The following is a 26,299-nucleotide window of genomic DNA, read 5'->3' as shown; positions in this document are numbered from 1 at the left end:
ATATTGTGTTTTTTCATAAAGTGCTACAAAGTTCTTAAATTTACGTTTCAGCCCTTCGCTAGTACTGCCGAATTTCGATGGCACAAAGAGGGTTAAAATTAAAACACATTTTCCACGGAATAGGGTGGTTTCCTATTATTTTTTATTGCCTAAATCGAAAGAATATTACTCCTAGAGTGCGTATTTCACGCTTTCAGATTTTAAAATTACGATATCTATTTTCCGCTATTTAATGAAAAGTGAAAATTTTCAAGCGCGCGAAAACGCGACGGCTAAGTATGAATGCTGGGAAAAGCACGTGTGACGTCATTCTGGTTCCGGCAGCCGGCGTGTGAGGCCACCTTGGGGCGAGCCGATGAGCGCCGCTACGATGCAGGCTGCCAGCAGGTTGAAGAGTAGCCTGCTAGCAGTTAGCGCTTGGCTTAAATAAAGATTGTTAATACCCTATCAAACGTGCGAATCTTTTCGATCATAGGCGATTATAATTAGTAATTATTAAGAGATGTTTCCCTGAGCTTTGTGCCACATGCATGCATTGGTAATGGCAGACGATGCAAGACTCCTATCTACTTGTATAGAAACTAGGTCCCTGTGACGTCACGTGGAGTGGCATCGCACGTCCGCCAATTTGGCCTTATTCAAATGAGGTTACAATTGACCATTCCTATTCGTCTGAACTGAGATTTCTAAAACCAAATAATTTGTATATTATGAATACACTAATGGTGGGTAACGAGTCGCAATCAATGCAATTCGTTTTCTTTGATGAAGGAAACTACCCTATTCCTATCGCTCTGAAGGAGCTCTGAGTGGCGAGTTCAATGTGCGGCACAACACATCTGCATACTGATTGGAAAATCCTGTATTGCAATATTTATGAGCGAGCCTACGGTAAACAAGATCTATAGTTAAGTGCTTAAGTGTAGAGGTGGAATACAGGCTGTGATGGAGGAGCAGACTCATAGTGGAGCATCAAGCTCTCAGCCGATACATAGACACGGTGGGAGTATGCTAGTTTTACCACACACAGCGGCGAAAAGTAGAAGGGGGGGGAGTTGAAATTCACTGACAACACGTGACAAATTTCAAGGTTGGCGACGTAAATCCTAAGCAGTGAGCTTACCGGTACTATCTTCCCACACACACATTTCCCACACACGCAGATGTATATTTACTCAAAATCAACAAAAAATATTGCACACAAAAATCATAACACTCCAAACAAGCTTCTATACACAAAAATAAAATCTGAAACCCCTAAGAATCTGAAAAGTAATATCATGTATAAAATTTCATGCCTCGATTGTAACACTTACTATATAGGACAAACATCTCAATATTTAAAAAATAGGATTTCACAACACAAGCCATCAGTAAAAGGTGGTATAACACTGCGTACTCTTGCTAGCCACAGCATAAACATTGACCATGATTTTGACAACGCCGAAATTTTAGATCATGAGGTTAATTTGAGAAAAAGAGTTTTCAAAGAAATGGTTCATATATCTAAATCAATTAACAGTTGTAATATAAAAAACAGGCATTGGAAACCTTGGTAAAATTTAATTTTATTTAAATAGCCCAGATGATAGTTTAAAATAAACTGAAACGTTGACTAAAACTTTATTGCATCACATGCATTTGACCTATACTCCGAGAACTATTTTACCATGAAAATCAATAAGAAAATCACTGCTTAGAATTCTAAAAGAAATCTGATTGCTCTACAATGATCGTAGAATTGTTCATAGTTTGAATGTAAACCAAGTAGCTGTGATAAAATGGGGACTCTTCTGTGAAGAAGCAAGAATTGGAAAAGGAGTGAGACGAGGGTGTGCATTGCCCCCCCCCCGTAATTTTTAATGTTTACATCGCGAAAGCCATCAATGAAATCAAGGAGAAGGCTTCAATATTCACGGAGAAAGAATTAGTATGCTGCGATTCGCTGATGGCATAGCAGTCATAGCCAACACAGAGGATTTGAAGAAGACCTTGAAAAATATGGAAAAGACAATGGCCTGATATCAGCTGGAAATCAACAAAAAGAGCACAAAGGATGCAGTAAGAGAGAGGAGGTTAGGACAATCATTAACCTAGTAAAAGCTTGAAGAGGCGAAAGAGTTTTCTTACTTGGGAAGCCGAATTACCAACGATGGACGAAGCAAGAAAGAAATAGTCAGCTGAATAGCGTAGTCGAAAAGGGCTTTCTACGAAAAGAAGGATCTTCTAACAGATTAGAGTACAAGCATATACTTAAGAAAGCAATTCATCAGATGCTATATGTCGAGTATATTCCTCTATGGAAGCGAGACTTGAACATTGACAACAGCAGAGAAGTCAAGAGTGGAGCCATTCGAAATGTGGTGCTACTGAAGAATGATGAAGATAAAATTGATTGACCGTGAAAATAACGAGGAACTACTAAGAAGAGTGGGAGAAATTAGAAGCCTCCCACAAACTTTAAGCAGAAGACAACTTAGTTGGACACATTTTGAGGCATGATGGCCTGATGAAGACAATCGTAGAAGGACAGGTGGAAAAGAAGAAGGGTAATGGATGGCCCCGAATGAGTTAAATAGGACAAGTTATAAAGAATAGAAAAGAGAAGAAATACGTCACTATGTAAAGGCTAGCAGATAGGAAAGAGGAATGGTCAAACCAATATTTCGATAGTTGACTTTTGATGATGATGGTTCTAATGATGATGATTCTCAAAATAATTCTCTGCAAAACGCCGCCAGGCTTCTCTAGTTATACGGTAGAGCGATATAGGTGGTTACGATGTAAAATAAACCTCGAGTAAAAATCTTTGACTAATGTTTAACTATGTGGTATTACATCTTAAGGTTTCTTGGACGAAGATCTCATACAAGAAGTGGTATAAGTCAGAGATATGCGTCCAAGAAACCTTAAATCTGAAGCCAATATTAAAATCATAACTTCAGTAAGTAATGGGAATTGAAATAATTCAGCATCTAAATTACTAATAAAAGGTTTCTCTGTATCCTGATAATTGTATACTTGTGATTTGCGTATTAAATTGGATGGAAATGAGAAAAGATCTACTCGAAATAAAAAGCATGAAAAAAATTGCCAAATCATCATAGTCAGCTCTCCAGAATTCATATTTAATACTCTAAAATTTTCTATCTTGACTGTCTCAAAAACAAAGAAAGCAGCCGTACTTAGCACGAATTAACTGTATTACCAGGAGTAAAGCAACAACTTTCAAGTCACAACATATCTACAATAGGGTGGTTTCCTATTATTTTTTTATTGCTAAAATCGAAAGATTATTACTCCTGGAGTACGCATTTCACGCTTTTAGATTTTAAAATGACGATATCTATTTTTCGCGATTAAACGAAAAGTGGAAATTTTCAAGCGCCCGAAAACGCGACAGCTAAGTAGGAATGATGGGAAAAGTCCGTGTGACGTATTTCTGGTTCCCGGTGCCGCCCTATGAGGTGACTTTGAGGCGAGGCTTGAGCGCTGATACGACTCAGGCTGCTAGCAGGTAACTCTTGGCTTTAATAAGGATTACTATACCCCTATCAAACGAAGGAAACTTTCCGAACTTAGGTAATTTTAATGGGTGATTATTAAGACATGTTTCCCTGAGCTCTTTGCCTCATGCATGAATTGGTAATCTCAGACGATATAAAACTCCTATCCACTCGTATAGAAACTAGGTCCCTGTGACGTCACGTGGAGTGGAATCGCATGGGCGCCAATCTGGCATTTTTCAAATGTGGTTAAAATTGACCATTGCCATTCGTCTAAACTGGGATTTCTAAAACCAAATAATTTGTATATTATGAATAGACTAATGGTGGGTAAGGAATCGCAATCAATGCCTTTCGTTTTCTTTGATGAAGGAAACTACTCTATTAATGATTTTCGTATTTGATTTACTCTGAGAGTGATTTTATATTTCTGTAACTTTCCTTGACGGGAACGGAATGCCTATTGAGAATGGAAGAAAGAAGGTCGAATGGAGAATGTGCAATAACAGTGCTTTCAAAGTGAGCTTGTAAGAATCTATAAACAAAATCCAATTACTACGAGCATGAGTTATATTTATGAAAAAATATCAACCCTAAGGCGTCAAGACATGAAACAGTTTGTTTTTATTTTTAATAGAAACGACGAAAATTTTAATGACGAATCCTTACTCTGTGATCTTGATTTCTTCTTGGAGTTGACGTTATTTTATTACTTCTGTATTAACGCCATTAAATCTGCTCTCTTGTAAGTCAAGTCAAAATATCTTACAAGATAGTTCAATTCCGTGTACTGGAGTCAGTGACATTTAAATATTTTTTCCACGAAATATAAGTACGCCTAATTTTGGCGTGTATTAGAACGAAGTTCTCAAAAATATTATTCAACCCTCTCCAATTTCGAAACGGCAATTTTGAAATCACCAGAAACAATGCTTCTGCGCTGTACCTCGACTGTTACGCAATTATGTTCCGCATCTAGTAAATAAGACCTAATTGCAACGGTTTGCGGTTATTTAGGCGTTTAGCAAGACTAAATACTTCTAAATCAACTATTTTTAAGCCCAAAACATTTCGGGTGTTGGATAGTGATACTGAACAAAGTTAAAATTATAAACATATTATATTATACGTGCTGGAGTCACCAACCCGAATATTTCGAAAAAAAAACGTCCAAATCTTTTTTTTTCGAGATAGTTGGGAATTCACGGATTATATTAAGTGCCACGTGGAAAAATTAAGTTTTTTAAGTAATCAGCGGAAAATGAGGATAAAATTCCTTACAAATACGTTAGCATATAGAATAAGCTTTCATTTGTATCTGAATTTAACCTGATACGACCATTAGTGACCGTGCTACATGATGTTGATAGGATGAGTACACCGCGCCAAAGGCTCTAGACAACTGGAAGCAGCTCTAATGCGCCTGTCTTCACTAGTATAAGGCCCCATAAAGAATGTAAGTGGAATTGAACTCTCGCAAGCTTACGAGACACCTTGATCATTGAGTTGATTCGAGTCCAACACAATGACCTTGACACGCCTTACTGCAAAACTATAGGACCTTGAATTTCAAAATTCGGACGAATATTAACGTTCAAGGGCACTATCCACGGCTATTTGGCTTGCGGCCATCTCATTGTGTCATAGCACGTGGTATGGAAAAAAAATGAAGCGAAAAAAGTATCTTTGTCAGAAATAGAATCATAGAAGGAATTGGAAGCAAAATACGTTTGAAATGACTAAGGGATGTAAAAATACCGGAAATTATATGTATCATATTACATAAATACAAAAAATGGAGCGATAATGAATCCCGGGTAGGCCCGGCTACACTCTTTATTGAGGAAAATTTTTAGCGTGTGTACCGCCCGCCGCTTAGAGGTATCGGAACACTTTCTATCCATATGGTGGAGCTATCGCATTTACTTTATTTAATTTCACATTTATTTTAAATAAAAAAATCATGGGGTGTCCTTATTTGAAATCACCTAACCTAGCCTGACGTTGATCTTTGATAGACCAACCTATCCACGCTAGGTAGGTTGCCACATAAAAGAAAACATTGCAGACTAGGCATATCTTCTAATTGGTTACTTCCGTTCAGAATTTAAGATGAGGAGAAATGATTATAGCAATAGATAATTACCTGATTAATCACATGCAGTTATCTAAACTCAAGCAAAAATGTGACCATTATGACGATTGCAGCAAAGGAAAACTAAATAAGGTATCCCTCATTTTCTTCCAATAGACCTACTCACGAACATTGTACAAAGCCTCTCATGATGGGTGAAAAGCTTAATACCGATTTTAATTGGTGCAATGTGTGTTACTATGACGGAGCATCTACTCATATCAATCACATATTTTATTAATTCCCGTGCAATTCAGTTTTTCTCATTTTCATGGCATAAGAGCTATTCATTAAGTTACTAGTAAACAGTAGTACCAAAAAAAGTTTCTTTAGGCTGCAAATAAAATGATTTTCGTCAGTGAATGCAGGTAATTAGTATGACTGACGCTGAGAAAAAATGCAAAAGAATGGCAGACCAAAGGATTTAGTGCAGGGTAACGTTAAAGTAGACTCACATGTGTATTCCGAAGCACTTTAGTGTATTCAATTTGCATAGAACCAATCATTTTTGGATTAGCAATGGTTTAATTGTGAAAAAATACCAGCATATTTAATAAGATCATTACTAAAATGCAGTCAATTTGCAATAACATAATCGTTTTTGGGTTATAAGTGATGAAAATTGTTAAAAAAGTACTACTTAAGTAAAAATGTATTTTTTTAAATTATGTAAACTCCGATAAATGTAAAAAAGGTGTCATAAAGATTCGTTAAATATATTTCACGGTATTAATGAATATGCCTGCGGTGCTAATGACAGTTGATTTGTGAAAAAATAGACTATGTAAAGTAGATTTCACGAAGAGAAATAATCCCACAGTAATTTTCAGCATACATAAGAGAAAATAGAATATATATTTGTTGTTAATTGAACTTAAACATAGGGATTAGGGATTGCTGAAAACCTGAATGGGGAAGAAGGATACTGGGTTGTAGAGAAGGCGGAGTAAGGGATCAGATTTCATGAATGGGATGAATGTAGTTCTTCCCTTTATCGAAATGAAGGGTTAAGTTCAAAGTGAGAGAAAGACGAACGGACTGACTTTTATTTAATGCGATGGAAAGCTACTTTAGCCGGAGGATTATTACTTAAGATTGATTAGATGGAGAATAAGGGTGCTATTTCTTTAATTCGAGGAGCAATGAATTCCCTTCAAACTATGTTACACACAATAACAAAGGACAAGGAAAACGAGAGAGTTTTAGCCTAAATTAATCAGCAGTGTACATGCATTAGGAATAGATTTAGGATTCTAATTCTATGGTTAGGATTAAATAAGTAGTTTTGAGGACAGGATGCGGAAAAGGTCAACTTATAGAAGACATGATGGCTCTACGTCGAAAGTCGGTACTGTTAGTATAGGTTAGGGTTAGTATAGGTTAGAATATTTGAAAAAATATACAACTGGGTACGATTCAGAATTAATTTATTATACATGGATGAAAACAAAATAAATATCTTGATTAATCGTAGTATACATATTAAGTGATGTTTATAAATACGTCAATGATGTTGATGATAAGTTAAGAAAACAGAACATTTTCCTCAATCAAAATCCATGCGAGGATGATGGCGTGGATGACTAGAGAATGTTTCCATTGCACCGCAGTTTTAACAGCAAAACAACGGGGCAATCTATTCATTCAAATAGCAGTAAAGAAGAACAAATAAATAACCATCCACTTATTGTTTGCGATTTTGCCGCAATTACCACTTCTCGCACATAAATTAGCAGCCATATTAAACTCTTTTTGAGCATAAAAGCAGTTCAATTAACAATATTTGGAAACCATTTCCTTTGGTAAATTTTATAAAAATAAATATCAAGCTATCAAAATTCTCCACAGAAGACCAATTATTCAAAATCAACGGAAATCAAATTCATACAGCGTGTTAACAATCAGCCGCTTGTCCATTGTGATAGAAAACTGATATTGAATGAAATTATTAGTGAAGTGCATGGTCTAAGGATAAACCATATTTATCGAAGTATGTTCTTTCGACTTAACTAGAACTTAACGTCTCTAGCGCCTTTTCACTTACTTTTAAATCTGTAATTTCATGACATGCATTTGGATTCTCGAAAGTTACACATGCAACTTTCGAGCTTCCAAACTGCACCTTTACTGCATCTTGTGTACAAGCAAAGCATTTCATTATATCCACACTTGAAACCATAAATATTATGGAATTTACTCCGATTAATTAACCGTGATTTCGATCTAGATACAAATCTTGCTGGTATAAAACGTTTCAAACTAGTCATTTTGAAGGTAAAAAAGTGAAAAAGAATAACTCTAACACTCCCATAAAGGTCTCTTAAAACAGAAACCGGAATAATTTGCCTAGCAAAAAAATATATAGATGCGAAGCCTTTTATAGCTTTATTCCTTATTTATAAAATAAGTGGGTTAGGAGCTGAAGTTGCCAAATGAATGAGCATCCAGATTTACTGGAGCAGAACCACGATAGGAAATTAAGTTTGAGCATGGCTTGGGAAATTAATAACTGAAGCAAACCATGGCGATAAATATGCATTTATGAGGATGTGTAGCCATTTTTAATGTGTGTTACCAGTCCTAAAGAAAGTAGGATAATGATTATTGGAAGTAAATCTCCAACCGGTGACAACCGGTTCCTCACCTACATTCTGCTGCGTTCGGCCGAGTTTTGTTTGCGAAATTGAAAAGCTGTGGGCGCTTCAGCTGTGCACATCGCTTTCAATGCTATCATTAAATGACAGGCTACCGCTGTCGCCGGTAGCACAAATCCGGGATAGGGCGCGAATACGATGCAACTATTTGTCTTTCCGAATGGTGACAACCTCAGCTACTGTGACGAAATAGATTTTCGTCTTTCGGTAACATATAAATTGGGATATTATTAAGAGGAACTATTTTTTTTAACTCAAAAGGGAGCAGTAACTAATAAAATTTTCAAATATAATATAATATTGTGTAAAATAATTATTAATTTTCAAGTGATTATCTAAATATAATGGGGGCAGCGTTCATAGAACGCAAAATCTTTTTTCAATCACTATGCGTGATCAAAATAATTAAATATAATTCCATCGTCCATGATAAAAAAGAATTAAGGCTTGTCTTCATAGCCATATCATAAAGCCACCTTAAAGACAATAGGCAAAGTTTGTAAAAGCCGTATACATTGTTATGTTCTCAAGACTGATTTGAGAATTATTTGTCAATACCTCGCAGCTGTAATGATGCTTTTTGCTTTATCTGGAGAAATTAAGTTCAATTAATTTTACTATCGAATTTAGTGAGGAGCTAGGCATTGGTGAATTATCAACCAGAGCAAAGAGGCCACGATACAATTTAAGTAGCTTCTCATCATATTGTAAAGTCTCGATATTTGTGCCTAAAACTACTGAAGATAGCCTTAAGAATGGTCTATGAATTCGAGCATCTAATGAGTCTACATGGACTTCCTTCGAAAGATGGGACTGCAATCTAGGCTTGGTGAAAATGACTACCTTTCACGCGTGGTGGACATAAATAGAATAAATTAGCAACAATGGATGCAATCATGATCTCACAGCCTAGCGCTTTGATCGCAAAACCAATCTAAGCACACAAAAATCTACACACGAACTACGGACAGCACAACGAAGAGTTCCGAACCATCGCAGCTCACCAGTTGCCTGTAATTTCTGTCATTTGTGTCTCCACATTTCATATCTTTTCTAGGTCCAGATAAATATATGCAGGATGCTTCAAATCTGGTAGAAGCCACGTGGTCCGTCGCTGACGATGCTCGATTGTGTCAGTGCCTTATACGTCCCGACGCGATCTCTCCACTGAAGTCTGTATGTTGTCCTCAATCCAGTCCATGTACTCGGAGATCCTTGTGTACAGTCCGGGCAGCTTTGGCCTAGCACATCCGATGCCAGTAGACACGACTCCAACCACGACAACAGGACCATTGTGGCCATCGACCATGAGGGGGCCACCGCTGTCGGCCTGTGGATTTTCAAAGAAATAATGGGGATAAGAAATCAGTTCCCAAATCAAAGTAATGAGACAATTGATACAGTTATCAAGCATAATAGAGAGTGAAGGCTTGATTTTATTTCAATAATTCAACATTTTAAGCCACTGAATTAGAATTGTTATCACTGACGCCACAGGGATAAAGTGCAATAACAAATCACTTTAACATCGTTGAATCGGTTCGTTAAGGAGTAAAACTAAATAATAAATATTCCCTACTGTGTAAGATTGCAGGCTATGGATAGAATAAAGAGTGATATATTTAACTTGAAGTAGATTGGATACAAAAAAGTGATGGAAAGTACTCGATAATCCTTCATAATTTTAAATAGGAAGTAATTTACGATGCTTCTCAAAATATTTGTCTTAGGATTCTACATTTTCATTTACTTGCTAATTGACCTAAGTATTAATATATAGATTTCAGTGGAAGATATATATTGAATAATGGTGGCCAACCATTTAATTCCTAAAAAACTCTCATACATGTTATTTGCCAACCAATATGTTGACAAATTGACCCTGTGCACTTGTTGTCTGAGCAACAACCTTTGTTGCACTAACATTAATGCTGGTATTACTCGATGCGGAGATTGTAAATGTTTGAAATTATAATCACATAACTTTATCAGGTAAAATGAAATGAGGGGCCGATTTATTAAAGTCATCACTGCATCGCCGCCTGAAAATCGTTTCTGCCTCGTTAACAGATGATGGATTCTGATACAAACATCCCAGATATGGCACGGATGGAGTCCCGCCCTCATGCGCAGAGTTCGGAAGTATTTGAAAACACACAGGAGAGAGAAAGAGCCCATATTTCCAACTGATTACGGCTCCCGCGCAGCAAGCCCAGCCTGCGTTTTCAGCGCTCCCATGCGGGTTTGCAATTAATAGCCTTTACTCCGATGCGCATATGTTTACTCAAGGTGCGACACCGATTATCCAGACTTATGAAGCACCGAGACTACTTTTTTTTTCCATTTCACGCGATGGACTAATTATTACTGTTATTATTATTTTTTTTATTTCAATACGCGATGCGTATTCAGAATGCAGGTCGGGCGGTGTTTACATTATTGAGATTTTTTTTACGGTCGTCAACAAGGGCGATAGCGGAGATGTTTCCCGCCGGAGATACGAACGCCTGATTGTTTCCGTAAACAACGCGGAGGGGATGAGAATACAAGGCTGTATGGGTGGGGCGGGAATGAAACGCGTAGTAAGATGCGTCTCAAGCTCTTTTCAGTGCGAAAACTGGAGCACAATATCCACGTGTCCTCCTACCATGCCTGAATGTTTACCTCCCACCCCTGTTTTAATAACACCTTTACCCGGCGTCCTTCCCAACCCTTATCCACAGACATACACCCAGAACGTTACCACACTTAATAATCCTTTCGATAACGTCTTCATAATTTTTGACGATTTCGTAAAAATTGGAATGGGAAAAAATTAATGAGGGTACGGCTCCCAACTGTCGCCACCATGTTGACACCTGCTCTGAGTTTTCAAAACAAACGATGGAAAGGCGGGAGGGAAAGAAAAAAAAGTATGAACAAGTGCGTGAATAAAAAAAGAGGAGTGAAAAAAATTACGAGAATTCTAGAGGTTGATTGGTTCGGCGAGTAAAGGCGGGTTGAACGGTGTGGGTTGTACATCGCCTTTGGAGTGAGGCAGGTTAAGAGCAGACGGCATTGTGGGGTGTGGGAACGAATTTTTTTGGCGGGGGGAATGCGAGAAATATATGTGAGAGCAGAAAAGGAGGACGAACGTGGAAGAAAATGTGGGAAAAAATGGTAAATAATGTAAGTAAAAAATAACAAATGAAAACGAATCTGAAACACGTGCGCCAGTTTAGGAAGTGAAAGAGTGAGATAAGAGGAAGAAATGGAGGTCAGAATATGCAACTGCCGCGAGCTAAACCGCCATTCCACAAACGCCCTCTTTATAAATCGTCCGCTTTATCGCGCGGCACTTTTTTTTACGCGCAGTTTAAGTCCCGTCATCTCTGGAACACACCCACTTTTTCCACCCCCACCCCATAACCAACCTTCCAGCACTTAATCAATTGCGCATGAGCACCTTTCAACCGAAATTGATTGAACTAATTGCAAGCGGTGGGATAATCCTTGCGCAACCAGGAACCTCTTTGAGATATTAGAACCGTAATAAATCAATTATAACTGGCCTTAATCGATCCCAATTCAAACACAACCCGTCTAACCTCCAAACTTCAGATTCCAGGGTCCAAGGTCCGGGACGCGAGCTCGTAATGAATCAATTTTATGGCCACAATCAACCACAATGTGAACACAAAACCTTTAGCCTCGAAAATTTCCGTTTTCAGGGTCCAATGACTGATTCGCGCACACAAAAAAAGTGAAGTTCGAAGGATGCTGCACAGGGGGGAAACTTAAGTGTTGCGTGAGATTTCGGACACATCGCGTTTCTTTTGTTTTTTTTTTCGCTACCCAGCGAGGCGGTGCCTACGGGAGGAAAGAAACTGGGGCAATTGGAGGTGGGGTTGGCGCCTGCTTATTGCACTGATCTGGTCCGTGGAGTTTGGAGCATTGTCGAGCAGTTTGGCGAAAGAGTGAAAGCAGTTGATAGAGGTGGAGTGTTGGAGGAGGAGAAAGTTATGTAAGCGTGGAAGAGAAAGGCGGAGGAGGGGATGGCTGTGAATTAACGCATGGAGCGGGTCTACTCGTCCTTGAGTCATTTCCCCTCCGCCCGTGCATACGGAGTGACGCAACGATTTTTTTTTCGTTCCAATGGTAACTGTGAATGGGCCGACGAAGGTTAACTCCGCCGTTTTTTCGGGAGGACAAGACAGATAGAATTAACTACGACAGCAGCACGTGCGTGGAACAATTGAGACTTCGTTCAAATTGATGCTCTGGAAGATATTGCAGATATGAAAAGGGTTTTTTTATTCGACGAGAATTATTTATGTACAGTGTTCATGATGTTTACAATCAATTAAGCGAATTTGGCCCAATGAGATAAAAACGTTTACAATGGAAATATTCGCATGAAAGTCACCTCATCCAGTGTCGGATCCAGGAAAGGGACAAGGGGGGAGCTAAGTGGGGGTTAAAATTCCAGCAGAAGTGGGTGTCGGAAAAATTACCATTCTATTTAGTGTAAATTGGTTACCCAAGGGCAACTCCCCCACTTACAGATCCGCCGCTGACCTTATCCATTATCTTCCTAGCCAATTTTAATACGTCGACCGAAAATTTTAAAGTTGCATAAATAGAATAGTACCATTGTTTGATAAATTGAATTCCGTCATCAATGTTTCTAGGAATGGACAATATCACGGCGACTTCCAATCACAATTTTAGCATCAAATGCTTAATTTAGAAATTTGGAATAATTTTCACTGATGTATGGATTCACGTCGAAACAAATTTTATTTATATCTCCAGCTGCAACCATCAATAATATATAGCTAAAGTTTTCAGGCAATGATAAGTCTTAATAATGTTTTTATCAACGCCAATGTTCAATTTTCTATCTCTCTCTCTCGTATTCTGTGAGTGGTCTTCAAAATTTCTTAAGATAGTTCTTGATCAGTGGCGGATCCAGAGATGGTTCACGGGGGGAGGTGGGGCTATATACCCCCCTGGGGTATCCAATTCACAAGAGATGAAATGATAATTTTGTTCGGACCCCCACCACTGCTGGGACGTTACCCCCAGGAACTGAACCTAGTCCCCTCTTGTCCCTATCCTAGATCCGGTGCTGTTTTTAATTAAGAAAAATGTTAAGAACGAACCAATTACCAATTAACTGTTGCAACAGTATGAAATTGGTATTAATGTTTCATGCTATCAGCGTATGATAATTCATTCCCCCAATTGTGAAATATCCAAGAAATGAATAGTTCATTACGAAAAAAGGGGCAATTTTTCTCGTTGCGACGTGGTTTCACAGCGTTGCATTAAACGGCCATCCCACCAAGGCCTATCTCCTTCGGCTGCAGCGGGCGAGATAAAACTGGCCGACTCCCAATTTCGCCGTCCCAATTCCCGAAGGTAGGGACTACCTTGAAAATGTTTCCATTGGCCGTGATCGGAAGCGCTTTGCGGTTGCGAGCGGAAATCAGCCAAGAGATGACTGGGAGAGATGAACGCGCGGTGAACACACGAACGTGACTCTTCGATTATTATGACAGAGCGTTTTAACTCCCGAACTTCGCACGTTCATTGAACGGAACCGCTGTTCAATTAAGAGTTGTCGTGATGGATACAACCGCTTTGATGACAACATTTTAATGTCACTATCTTATAGATGTGCTCTCTGTTTCCAGGATATTTTGAATGTGATTGGAAATTAAGGTAGATGAAGTTGTGGATGAAAATTTTCAGAGCGAGAAACCTCTTCCTTTGACGATAGAAAATGAACATATTATGCTATTTTCTATGCCTCCTCATAGGGACGGGAGCAAAAAGTTTTGAATAGAGAGGAGAGATCATGATCAAGATGATCAGAATATATTTAAGAAAAAATGCCACTTCCATAAGCGTATTTGATGAAATAGCAAACACTAAATAATGACGCAATAGAATTTATAAAGAAATTGAAGGGAAAAATAGGCATATGTATAATTTATTACAGCCCTTAGTAGAAGTGCAATCTTCAGTCTGCATGTAAACCTCAAGAAAGGCAATGATGATGGTCCATTTTCTCTAGCAAAACATCGCAAAGCAAATTTTGTCAGATCAAATGTGCGCATGGCATTAAATACTATCTACAAGATTTTCAGATGGATATGTGAAAAGTTTAGCCGTCTTTTAAGAGAAAACTTTCGATGGAATGAAGTAAATACGATAGTGACGAATATTGAAGAGCAATTCAATTTTGGTGTTCATATAAGTTTTTATGTCAGAATCGTTATGTGAGAATTGAATACAAGACTAGTGAGGCGTCTCATCTGGGGCGTAGCGCTTTACGGTACGGAAAAAATGGACATTTGTAAGGAGGACGAGAGAAGGCTGGAGGCGTTATTGATGTGGGTCTTAAGAATAATGGAGAAGGTAACGTGGACGTAGAGGAGGAGGAACGACGAAGAGCTAGACATGGTGGGTGAAGAGAGGCACATTCTAGATAAGATGCGGCGGAGACAGAAGGTATTGACGGAGAGAGTGTTGACCGTGGAGGGGATTGTAAAACAGTGTGAGGGGGTAGAATGTTGGGAGAGGAAGGAAGAGGGAATAGGATTTTTAGATAGAATGAAAGGTAGTAGGTCTTATTGTGCTTGGAAGAGGGATGTCCTTGAAGATTTGGAAAATGCAAGAATATTTCGAAAAGACTCCATGCACCCTACCATACTCGATGATTAATGATAATTATACTATTAGTTTCAGAGCGTGTTGGATACTTACCCAGCAAGAGTCCTTTCCTCCGTTCTCGTGACCAGCGCACATCTGTGAGTCCAGGATCTTGATTTTCTTGCCCTGGGAGTGATACCAGTCGAGGCACTGGTCGTTATCCACTATGACCACGGTGACTTTCTGCAACTTCTCGGCCCTTCCTCCCTTAGCGGAGTTCTCATGGAGCCAACCCCAACCTGCGGCGGTGGCCTCCCATTGGATGAACCTGTGAATTGGCAGAGATAATATATTAAACTGAATTCAGTCATCATCCTAGACTGAGTAAAGTTAAGCTCTATAATGGGAAAACTAAAATATATTCGAGGGAGAGAGAATCCGGCTGGCAACGTAAGAAGAGATAAAGGTAAGTTTAAGGTTGAGCGACAGTATGAGTCAGCCGGTGTCCAAGCTTTATATGAATAAATAATAAGAATTTACCGATTCATGAAAAATATCTCAGAAAAATGTTGATCTGAAGTGACACGAAAATGGGACATTTATGAGTTCAAATAAGGTGGTCAAAAAGCAGTCATTAATTAGCCGTAATGACGACTTAAATGCTTCGAAGAGGAAAACTGCTTCCAAATAGCGGTTCGGATTAAAGAAATAAATCAAATCAAATCCCTGTCTCCTGGATTTTCCCTGTCGCCGCTAATGATGTTATATACTCTTGTCCCATCCAGAGCCATTCACTGAGCGAATGCATATTCACACACCTTTCTCCCCTCGACTGTCCAGCGGCCGCGGACCTTCGTATCTGCTGGTCGTCGTCCGAGATGAGCCCCACCTTGCCCAGCCCAGTGGGCTCTGGCAGACAAGCGGGCCACGCCGCATCCGACCACACGATGGGCCTCTCGAGGCGCAGTAGCGCGATATCGTGCGTGTATCCTGGGCACTCGTACGCCGGGTGCAGAACCGCTTCCGCCACGGGGATCTCCTCCTTGCGAAGAGTCGAGTCCTTGTTCGTCAGGTCATACTCGCCCACGGTCACCCGGATCTGCGTCATCGGGAGTCGAACTGGGCCACTGCAAAAGTGGATAAAATGGTTCGATCAAGTTTAAACAGGGGAAATGGAGTCTGGCGGTGATCTAAGTAAGGGAAAATAGTTCGTTTGTTTTCGTGGTATGCGGAAATTTTTCCTTAAGTCTGTAAAAGAATAAAACTCAGCCATTTCCAGAAGATTTTATTAAATACAAAATTGTGAAAGTGACCACATTCATTCAACCATAGGAGTTTTAATCTACTTCTAAATCACCCTAACATCAATGTCAGCTGATTTGTGAATCGAGTTCCAATTCAAATTTTAAAACTGAAATGGTGGTGAATAAGGAAGCGGAAAACACAAAATAAGTACTCCATTTAAATCAATTTTTATCCGTAATTGAAATTGATATGCGGAGGGCGCAAAGATGTAACTTTGCTATATTGAAAGAAGATTCATCAATTAAATTTTATTATTTTCATGATTTCCAAATCACTTTCGCTTTTTGAGTTTTAGGTGAAATATTTCCTCATGGTGATTTGTAAAATCACATAAATATATTAATTTCCGATTTGCACTTTTGCTAATTTAGGGACACTCAAAGTTAGGTGTATTTATGCATCAAAATATTCCGTGCATTGCTTGGAATTTAGTGACATATTATTTGAGGAATCACCGAAGAGTTGCTCACCTGCACAGGCAGTGTGCGGCCGTGAGTACCCACTCCTTGTTGAGCAGCGTGCCTCCGCAGAAGTGTCCACCGCGGCGCGTGATCGACACGAGCCACGGGAACTCGCCCTTCTCCGCAGTCACACCTCCTACGATGCGGCCCTTGCGGTTCGGGCGACCACACGGCACGTCAGCCACTGAAAAGTAAAAAAAATATTATGACCACCACATGTCTCACCAAATTGAATGTCCAAAATTTCTATTCCATGTACACGACAAGATTTGCCAACAGATTTTTGCGAATAACTGTCCCTGAAACTTTACAAAGGATTATTTCTCCAAATATAAGTTATAAATACAAAGGACGAATAACTTAAATTTGGATAAATCTTTGATAGAACTTTTTGTGATGTAATTAAAAATTATGGTGAAAAAATGCTTGAATGTTTGAAGAATTTTTTATTGCTCAATACATGAACTCAGAGATTTTTTCAATTTTTATTTCCTATTTTTTTAAATTTTAAAATTACGAAAATTGGTTTTTAAACTGCAAAATTTTTGGCAGAATAGCTGAAAGTTCTAAGATACTAAAAAAACAATTTATAGAATAAACTAGATATTTTCAAATCTCCTCTTCTTCAAGCCACTCAAAAAAGCATTACTCTTCTTATTTTTGAGGCTAAATCGGTTAATGGGTTATGAATAGCAAAAGTTAAACATCGAATTACTCTTATTTGAAACATATGAGAGCAATGAACTTCACTCTAACACCGCGGTCATAAGTGTAGATTTGGGATAAAATTAATGCAAATAATGGAAAAGTGTAAGGCAAGAGGGATGATAATAGATTTTAGTGTACGGTAAAAGCTATGGATAACTGTCACTTTACAAAATTTCGAACGATTCAACATCATCCACGAAAGAAATCTAATCTCTTGACGAACGAAAAGAAGAATAGAACGATTGACCTTGACGGATTCGCCGTAACTGTGAACCACGGCCGTTGCCGAATGCAAGGACAAGAACAAAAACGGCACGAAAAAATGTTTTCAATGTCAAGGGCTGGATTTCCGCGAAACGATATATATTATCACTCCCTATGCGACGGCTCGGCACGTGGCATGAGTCACTTTCATCCACGACATGAGCATCGATGAATACTTTAATTGCGGCTGCAAATGGACAAAATGATGATTTAGGAATTAAAATCTCATGTAAAAGCAGCAGTAGTATTAGCCAACTCGTATAAACGACAAGAGGAGGTAGTTAATTTGGGATATATAAACGAACTTATTTATTTCATAACCAAAAACGGCACAAAGGCTTTTAAATTGGCTGTTTACGTAAATAAATTGCAGCTAAAAGATAGCTTAATAAATAAAAACTAACAGAAAACAACATCTTTGAACATAAGAGGGAGCATTATGGATTCGACAGCGGTGAATTATTCAGATGGTATTTTAAGGAGGATTTGTAAATAGTGGCAGAATGAAAGATGTCCCCGAGAAGGGATTTTTGAAGCCATGGAATTAAATAAGGACGGGAACTTTTGCGTGATAAACCCATTCATGAATTATTTCCTGAAGATAATTTAAGTTTTTAAAAGGAATGAAATCATGAAAGTGCAAAATCTTTCTTTTTTCGGGTAATAAACACATACGGCTGACATATTTTATTGAGAATAGGCGTATGATCTGGCTCACTCGAAGTCTACCACACAAAACAAGAAAAAGTAATATTTTCATCGAAAATCATTGCGTGATTGCACTTGCTATCCAAATAGATGATCTCTCCATTTTTCGGGTTCTCGCCGTGTTGATTGTCTTAGGTTGACAACAGCGTCGGCGAGATAGAGCAACGCGGAGAGTACCCGAAAAATGGAGCGATCGTCTAATCAAGAACGCCACGGAAAATTAAGAGAGAAAATTATATCTAAGTAAATGGAAGAATGAGGTATCTACGCGTAACGTAAAAAGGTCGAAAATAAATACTTATGATACTATTTTGAATAATTTATGGCGAGAAAGTGTCATTTCAAAACATTCACCGATACGAAATAAAATGCAACACATATCTGCCACTATAGTTTGACTTTCAGTTTTTTGGCACTAAAAAAAATTTAAATGATTGAAAATATTATAGTGTCAAAAAATTCTTGTCGTCTCCGTGCATATCTAGATTATAAGAACTAAAGTTTCACCATAAATATAAAATAAATATGAGAGAATTGCAAAGAGCTTCATAAAATGCGTTCCGTTGTACCTAATTTTGTTCAAGCTAGAATATTAAAATGTGTTTTTAATGTAATGCTGCGTTTCTTGTCAAAATAGTGCCGAACTTCGTAATCCCACGCAAAAATTTAGTAAGTATTAAAGACGAAAATGAGTACCAAACGCTTATTCAAAGTAGGAATCAATGTGAAAGCAACTTTTAATATTATAATATTTACAATCCAATGTAGCAGCAACTTTGTGCAAAAATAAATAATGAGCATTCGAAAGTGCAACAGGCATCAATTAACACCAATGTCACATGGACACCTAAGGCCGAACGGACGATTTTATAACGGCAGCGATACACAGCTCGCGAACTAACCTCATCTGTTTACCAAGGACCCACTACCCACGTGTCCTTGTCTTAACGGCTACCGAAAATAATTACCTGCCTCGCCCCGTCTAATTAATATATCTAATGACGATTTTCTCCCAACGGAATTTAGTAAAAAAACCGCAAAGAGAGATGTCAACACCAAAATTGCATCCGGCGCAACCTTGACATAATACGGACGACGGAGAGGAAGTTGGTGGCGAGGTAGTATTCCACTGATTGAAGTGGAACATCTGCTGCCGAGATCGATATATCGGACAAGGCGACACGGTCGTTTTGGGCGTGATGCATCTCGGTGCGAGTATTTGTCCTCGCATCGCGTCTGTCATTTTTTTTCTCACCTGCACACATCCAGTTTGATTGACGTACTGGAATGAAATGACGAGTGAAAAGGAAAGATAAATTTTGTACCGAATCGAAAGTGTGTCACTTTTCTGAGCGATATGGCATTGCAAGCCATGCAACGATCCATTTTGGAGCAATTAGTGGGACAATTAAGATAGCGATACACTGCTGAATACCGGTGAGTTCACACGCGTCGCATGTTTAAATTTCACTGCGCCTAATTCAAACAAAGAGAGTAACGGTGTACAAACACAATAGTCACTTCGATATATACCTGTTTTCCTACACGACTCCTACCTTTTCAAATGATTCACTGTTTTCAGCTGCTATGTTCACGATCGAGTCTCTGCGGGGATACAATGGAAAAAACCAACGTTTCATGAAAAAAACTCATCGGGTGATAACACGCGACCAACTGGCCCATTTCATTTTCACTGTTCGATGCAATACCAATCAACTTGACAGCCACTATGGAAGGAGGGACTGATTACATCACTTCGTCAATCAGCGATGGAATTTACCTCGTTCAACTCATTCCTCCGAGTATGATCCAGAATTGGAGGCATGATATTTATTACTCAATGAGGTATACGCGTAGTTATAACTCGATGAGGGATACTTCCGATTTAAACCATCATTATGAGTTATAGTTTTATCTCCAGAGGGAACTTGAATAATTCTTTACTGTATTAGGGTATATTTGAGCTAATAAAAGCTATTGCAATATTCATTGTTGTATCTACAGGTAAGGAACCGAAAATTTTTGACCTTTCACTATTTTAGCAGAGAATGGAATACTATCTTGATATTTATTCAAAGCTGCATCATTCCGGAAACTACTGTTGATTAAGCTATTTAGGATATTTTAGTAAATAATGCGCTTGTAAAGTTTTCACAAATCGGAATCATAAAAATAGTCAACGAAATTGATTAAATTTTCTTTTACGAATGGAATGTTCATTTAAAAAATCGATCACTGAAAGATGAAATCGTTTGAATTGCTGGAAAATTGATGCATTTTCATACTTTTGCAATTTACTAATCCAAACTGTGGGGAAAATGTAGTAAGTTGCTTATTCGCATGCTTTATCTACTTGAAGCTTCAGCCTCTATTCACCGACGAGGTCATGTAAAATATTTCCACTGTTAAACGCACACTATTTTTCACAACTTTTCAATGGATCTGGCACGTTTGGATGGTATGCCTACGTATTTATAAAAAAGGAGGGGACAATGATTATCTACCATCGTTAACACGAGTATCTTTGCAGTTACTACTCACTGTTTCTTGCTCCTTCAGCCATTCCAATAAATGCAACCAAAACTCCGATTGTCAGGAACTTCATCGACGACCCCATGGTGATCACAGTCAATCAGTATTTCTTCGATAGGGACGGTAAACTTTCCCGAAAATCCTGAACGGCGAACACTGTGTTATCTTTTGTTTACTTTCTGGTACGTTGACCGTATCTTCCTCCTTCGGGTCGTAAATATATGCAACAAAAATCCTTCCTCTTTTTCTGATTCCTCTCCTCCGTACACTGGGAAGATCTACACAGCCTCCAAAAGGGCCGCGTTGATGTTTTTTGGTTGTTTGTTGCGGGGGAAATGTAGTTGGTTGGGAGTGTATAAATCTGAACCTCGGGAGATCGTGAGTAAACCGCGGCAGTCCGAAGCCCTGATGGTGGGGGCTTGTCCGACTTACTGCTCTCCGTGGGAACGAATGCTTGACTGACAAACGCATCGCCGAGTATTTAAGAGTCGGGACTCAAGGACGAGACCTACACCTTTTTTTTCCCCTCCCGAGTTCCCCTACGCTCCCTCATCTAAAGCGGCGCCTCTACGGACCGTACGCGCCGCAACTTCCCCCTCCTTTAGCTCCCCCACCACCTCCCGCCACGCCCCCCTCACACGTTTTTCGCGCATTGAGATCTCCCACACTCGCCGCCTTTTGACTTTGCCCTTCCTCGAAAATTTTAGAATTTTAAAAACTTTTTTTTTCAGCGAAGCAACCTCGGTAAGGGGTTAGACGAGGTCTGAATGGTCTTCCTTATTACCCCCTCTCCTACTGCTGAAACTCAAAACAGGAATGCGATTTCAGAGACTGAATGATTTCTCTGATTAAGAAAACTAAACCCAATATTTTCCAATAAATGTTGTTCTGAAATAGTTGAAATGAATACAAATTTCGGTGATAACTTTCAGAAGTGATTCATTTTTACTTTTATTATGATGCATGGCATGAAATTAAAAGAGCGACCGAGTGCATGCCACAGAATGTTTTAAGATAATCGTATTAAATACCTTGATTAAGCTACAAAATTATGATAACGTAACCGATAACAACCCAAGTTACCAAATTGAAAGCTAGTTGAAACTAATTACGATTTAGTTGAAAACTTCCAGAAGTGATTACATATTTAACGACTGTTATTAAATGTTGTATGGCATGAAATTTGAAAGAAGAGACCACTTAGACCTAGCCCCTTATCAGAGGGTTCTGGGAGTCCGGAACTCCCCCGAAATATAAAAACTTAATCATTTTTCCTCATAAAATAAAACAAAATATTGAAAACTCATGAATTTACTAAATATTTCTTTAACAAATGAAGTTTTTTCGATTATGGAGGGTGTTAAAATTAGTTTAAAACCCAAAACTTAGTAGCCGTTTTTCAAAACATTTCCCCCCCGGTTTTGGACCCCCCCGAACGAAATTCCTGGCTACGCCCCTGCCCCTGATTGTTTTAGGGTAAAAATATTATATACCTTGATTTAGTTACCCAACCAGCATATGTATATTATCAACACAGTTGATAATACACACATGCTAAAAAATTCAAAGCTATTATACTACTATAGTTATAGGTAGAGGATACGTAAAGCTGGGAAGTTGCTTAAGGTTGGCGTGCATAATAACTCTAATTATTTACATTTAAATATAAAAAAACAAATCTTATTACAGGGAAATGTTTGTGATTATATTTTTTATGATACATCTGAAATGTTAAAGGTAGTGAGATAAATATGGAAAACATATTAAAAATGTAGTAAACTTCATTAGTCAAAATGATTCTCTAGGCAGTGCGAATGTACTGTCTATTCAGTGTCATGAATAGAGATAGTGAAAACACCGAACAATAACGGAGGCATTCCTGTTTAAAAACGTTGGTCAAAATATTAATAATCAGCAGGTTGTAGTTCGTATTAGTGACAAATAGTTCTGAAGATGGTAGGCTTTAGCGGATTGAAAAGAAGCAATCCTTACTATCTCAATTATGTCTGATTTTTCCTACGACCTTGGCAGGACTCACTGACATATTTTATGCACGTATTGTCAAGGAGAAGACAACTCTAAAAAGTCTAGGATATGGTACACATTCGCACGATGCACCATTTGAAAATTCAATATTTTCCGTATTCGATGCGATTAGTTCACTGGATAGAAGTAAACCAAGAAGCCCAAACGAATAATTAAAAATTTTACTTGACATATTAACTTAAGACAGAAACAAAATGAAAACCTGAGGTCCAGACCTATTTTTACAATGGAATTGCATGAATACAAGCCTACTGAATACACATTCGCGAAATTTTATAAAACTATACAGGGTGTCCCATTTATCTTGATCACCCGAAATAACTTTTTTTCCAGATGTAAATTCAAAAATGTGTCAAGCAAATGTTCATTAGCCGTCAGGGGGACATTAATCAGCATGACTGCCTTCCTTGTAGCTTTGTTATTTACAAAGATATGAACAGCGATATGTCTTTTTTAAATAGCATCCTTTATTTTTTATGAATGACTGGTGTGCATTTTACTATGTTTTCATTTGTTCACTGTCAACGTCAGCAAGTGGAGTAGTTCCAATACCCACGTACCAAGCGCTAGAGAGTCAGTCATTTTTCATACCACTATGTTTATGTTAATGGTCCACTGTGCTACATTTTTGAATAAGTCTTTAAGAGAGGAGATGAATTGCCGAACAAAAAATATAGGGTGCCATTAAAAAAAGACATACCGCTGTTCATATCTTTGTAAATAACAACGCTACAAGGAAGGAAATCATGCTAATTAATGTCCCCCTGACGGCTAATGGGCATTAGGTTGAAACATTTTTGAATGTACATCTGGACAAAAAGTTATTTCGGGTGGTCAAGATAAATGGGACGCCCTGTATATCATTCACTTAAATGAAATACTCTCCACTAAATCAAGGTTAAATAGCTGTGGGAATGATTAGCATTTTCTCGTGTGATTAGGTCGCATTGTGCTATCTCTATTCCTTTTAAAAAGAGGGAAGGCGAATGTTTCCATTAAATTCAATTGTACACGCTATGAAGACTCACCGGGAAAAGAAAGGAAAAGCAAAATCTGGGGCACAACTGCTCCAATATCCACTCTTACCTATTCCACTCCTCTCTTAAAAAGCTAAGAATTCCATCCCTAGGCAATTCTTGATCATTCTACAATGGTCCATTGACAGCGAAAGTTCAAAATTGATAAACACCATTCATAGGAGTTGAGGTGAAATGAGATTCTGCTCAGACACTTAATTTTCTACAGTGAATTCACTTTTCAAATTCACTTGGAGTAGATCCTCCCAGAGCGGGAAAACGTTTGAACATTTCCACGTGGAATACTCGATTTTGCCGAATTACAACTACAAAAATGGAATGAATGAATCCACATAATAAAAAACTCGAATTGATTTACAAATTTGAAAAAATAGATCTTGAATTTACAAAGTCAATTTAATTAAACCTATTAAAGATATAAAAGAAAGTCGTAACAATTATCCACATAATTATTATTTGGAACTGAGGTAAGGAGAAATAAACTAACATTGTGATTTAAATGTTTTTTTGATGACACTGGCGACTTTGCCACAAGTAGTCACCTAATAATAATAAAAAATAGTATTGATGACGTCTTTCTATCATTTTTTTAATACTAGTTATGAATTTTCATAGTATTAGAACAAGTTGTCTTTAACACCATAATTATATTTATAAATTTTTCTATGCCATTCATTTATAGATATAATAATAAAGAATAATAGTCATGTATCTATTAAGAAAACAACTCATAAAATTAATCGTTTATCTATCATTGACGGCAATAATTACAAGCATGAATGAAAAATCTTTGGAAAGGGTACATTTTCAAATACGACAGAACATGAATAGTGCAAGGCACAAGGCCGTTCGGAAACAAAAGATGGATAATGAGGGGTGGCTGGTGTTAGAGCTCTTTGTTAAGAGTTCTACCTATAGAAGGCCTTCGCAAGGAGTGTATCTTCACAAGCATCAGAAACATAATCCTTAAGTACTGCTGAGAATTGTTGAAAGACGCAAAATATCAGGTAGAAGAGTGGTGAAATGGGGGACGTAAGTGCTCTACAACGTTGGTTTAAAAGGGAGGCTAAATGATGAAGTAAAGAAGAGAGAGTAACGGTTTGGAGGAGTTAATTAGCAAAATGGGATTATAACCTGAATCCAACAGTGGAAGATATGTGGAGTGAGCGAAAAAGGCAAGAAAGAGAATAAATTATTACCGGTACTATTAGAATTTTTGTAAATAGTCTGAGAAAAAGGAAGGTATCATAAGTATAGGGAAATATTTATTGGAGTAATTTATACAGCATTATTTATGAAATCTTGCAGATGACAGCAAACAATGCCTGATGAATCTGGAAGTGTGAAATAATTACAATGACTGAAGTATTTGCGTCATATAGTACCGATGCGTCGACTTGGCGATGAAATGAGTTAAGTTATGCAACTCCTATAGTTTGCGGTTACCTATGGAAATGTGTCCAGTGTTATTTAAAAAAAAAACATTTTTTAAAGTATCGCGTTAATTTATTTTACCCGATCTGAGTTTCAACAATACATTACGTGGATAATCGATATGACTCGTTGAATATTATATGAATCGCTATGTATTAAATTGTTTTATGTGTACAGCGGTTACCCATGGAATTTAGTAGGGGTGAGTCGATTCCACTTTTGTTTTTCGAATTCCGATTAAAATTTAAGAATTGAATAGGATAAAATAACAAAGGCAATTAAGAGGCCCAAGAAGTATTTTATTCCAAAATCACGAATTAGTATTATAGTAATATATTATAAGCTTGAATAAAATAATATACACTTAAACTGCGTCAGACATATATTGTTTACTTAATTATATATATTGCACAATGTCTCAGGAGTATGGAGGCCTTTATGCCCCAAGCTTATAGTCTATTTTCAAAATATTTATCTTCCAGTAATGGATGGAAACGGAATCGGCTTTAAGCGATAGATTCTCTATTCCGATTCAGGACTCGTTGAGAATCGACATTTGGAATCGACTCACCCTATCATTTAGTATTGGAAAATGGGGTATGGGTAGGTTTTGGAAATGTAAGGTTCTTTGAATTTTCCCCAATAAAATCAAATTAAATTTGACAATGTCATAAAGATAAAACTATAACAATGGCGTTAAAAATATAAATCAAATTTTTAACACAAAGTGAACCCATTCGGAGAATCGTATTAGAATTATCGAATTTACCATTTTATAATTTTTTTCATGCAATCGTACACGCAACGTACAGGAGAAATGAATTTGATGTGCGAAATGGCCTTTGAAATCCTGACATTCCGTGTTCCTGAT

General features: G+C 37.9%; 1 protein-coding gene across 1 annotated transcript; it reads right to left on the bottom strand.

Annotated features, from left to right (window-relative positions):
• Window positions 1-7,056: 7,056 nt before the first annotated feature.
• LOC124166646 (serine proteinase stubble) lies at window positions 7,057-21,346 on the bottom strand. The gene is made up of 5 exons (XM_046544264.1): window positions 20,921-21,346; window positions 16,709-16,883; window positions 15,752-16,060; window positions 15,048-15,261; window positions 7,057-9,624 (listed from the first exon to the last, which is right to left on the bottom strand). The coding sequence occupies exons 1-5, from the start codon at window positions 20,994-20,996 to the stop codon at window positions 9,436-9,438; spliced, it is 963 nt and encodes a 320-aa protein (XP_046400220.1). The 5' UTR covers window positions 20,997-21,346; the 3' UTR covers window positions 7,057-9,435.
• Window positions 21,347-26,299: the final 4,953 nt, after the last annotated feature.

This window comes from Ischnura elegans, chromosome 10 (genome assembly GCF_921293095.1).
Source record: "Ischnura elegans chromosome 10, ioIscEleg1.1, whole genome shotgun sequence".
NCBI classification, from domain to species: Eukaryota; Metazoa; Arthropoda; class Insecta; order Odonata; family Coenagrionidae; genus Ischnura; species Ischnura elegans.
This window is presented reverse-complemented; position numbering and strand designations above follow the sequence as displayed.

Excerpts from the sequence above, each read along its gene's own strand:
- LOC124166646 (XM_046544264.1), bottom strand. The coding sequence starts at position 20,996 with ATGGGGTCGTCGATGAAGTTCCTGACAATCGGAGTTTTGGTTGCATTT. Across the intron at positions 16,884-20,920 it reads GGCTGAAGGAGCAAGAAACA|TGGCTGACGTGCCGTGTGGT; the intron begins GTGAGTAGTAAC and ends TTTACTTTTCAG. Across the intron at positions 16,061-16,708 it reads GCCGCACACTGCCTGTGCAG|TGGCCCAGTTCGACTCCCGA; the intron begins GTGAGCAACTCT and ends CCACTTTTGCAG.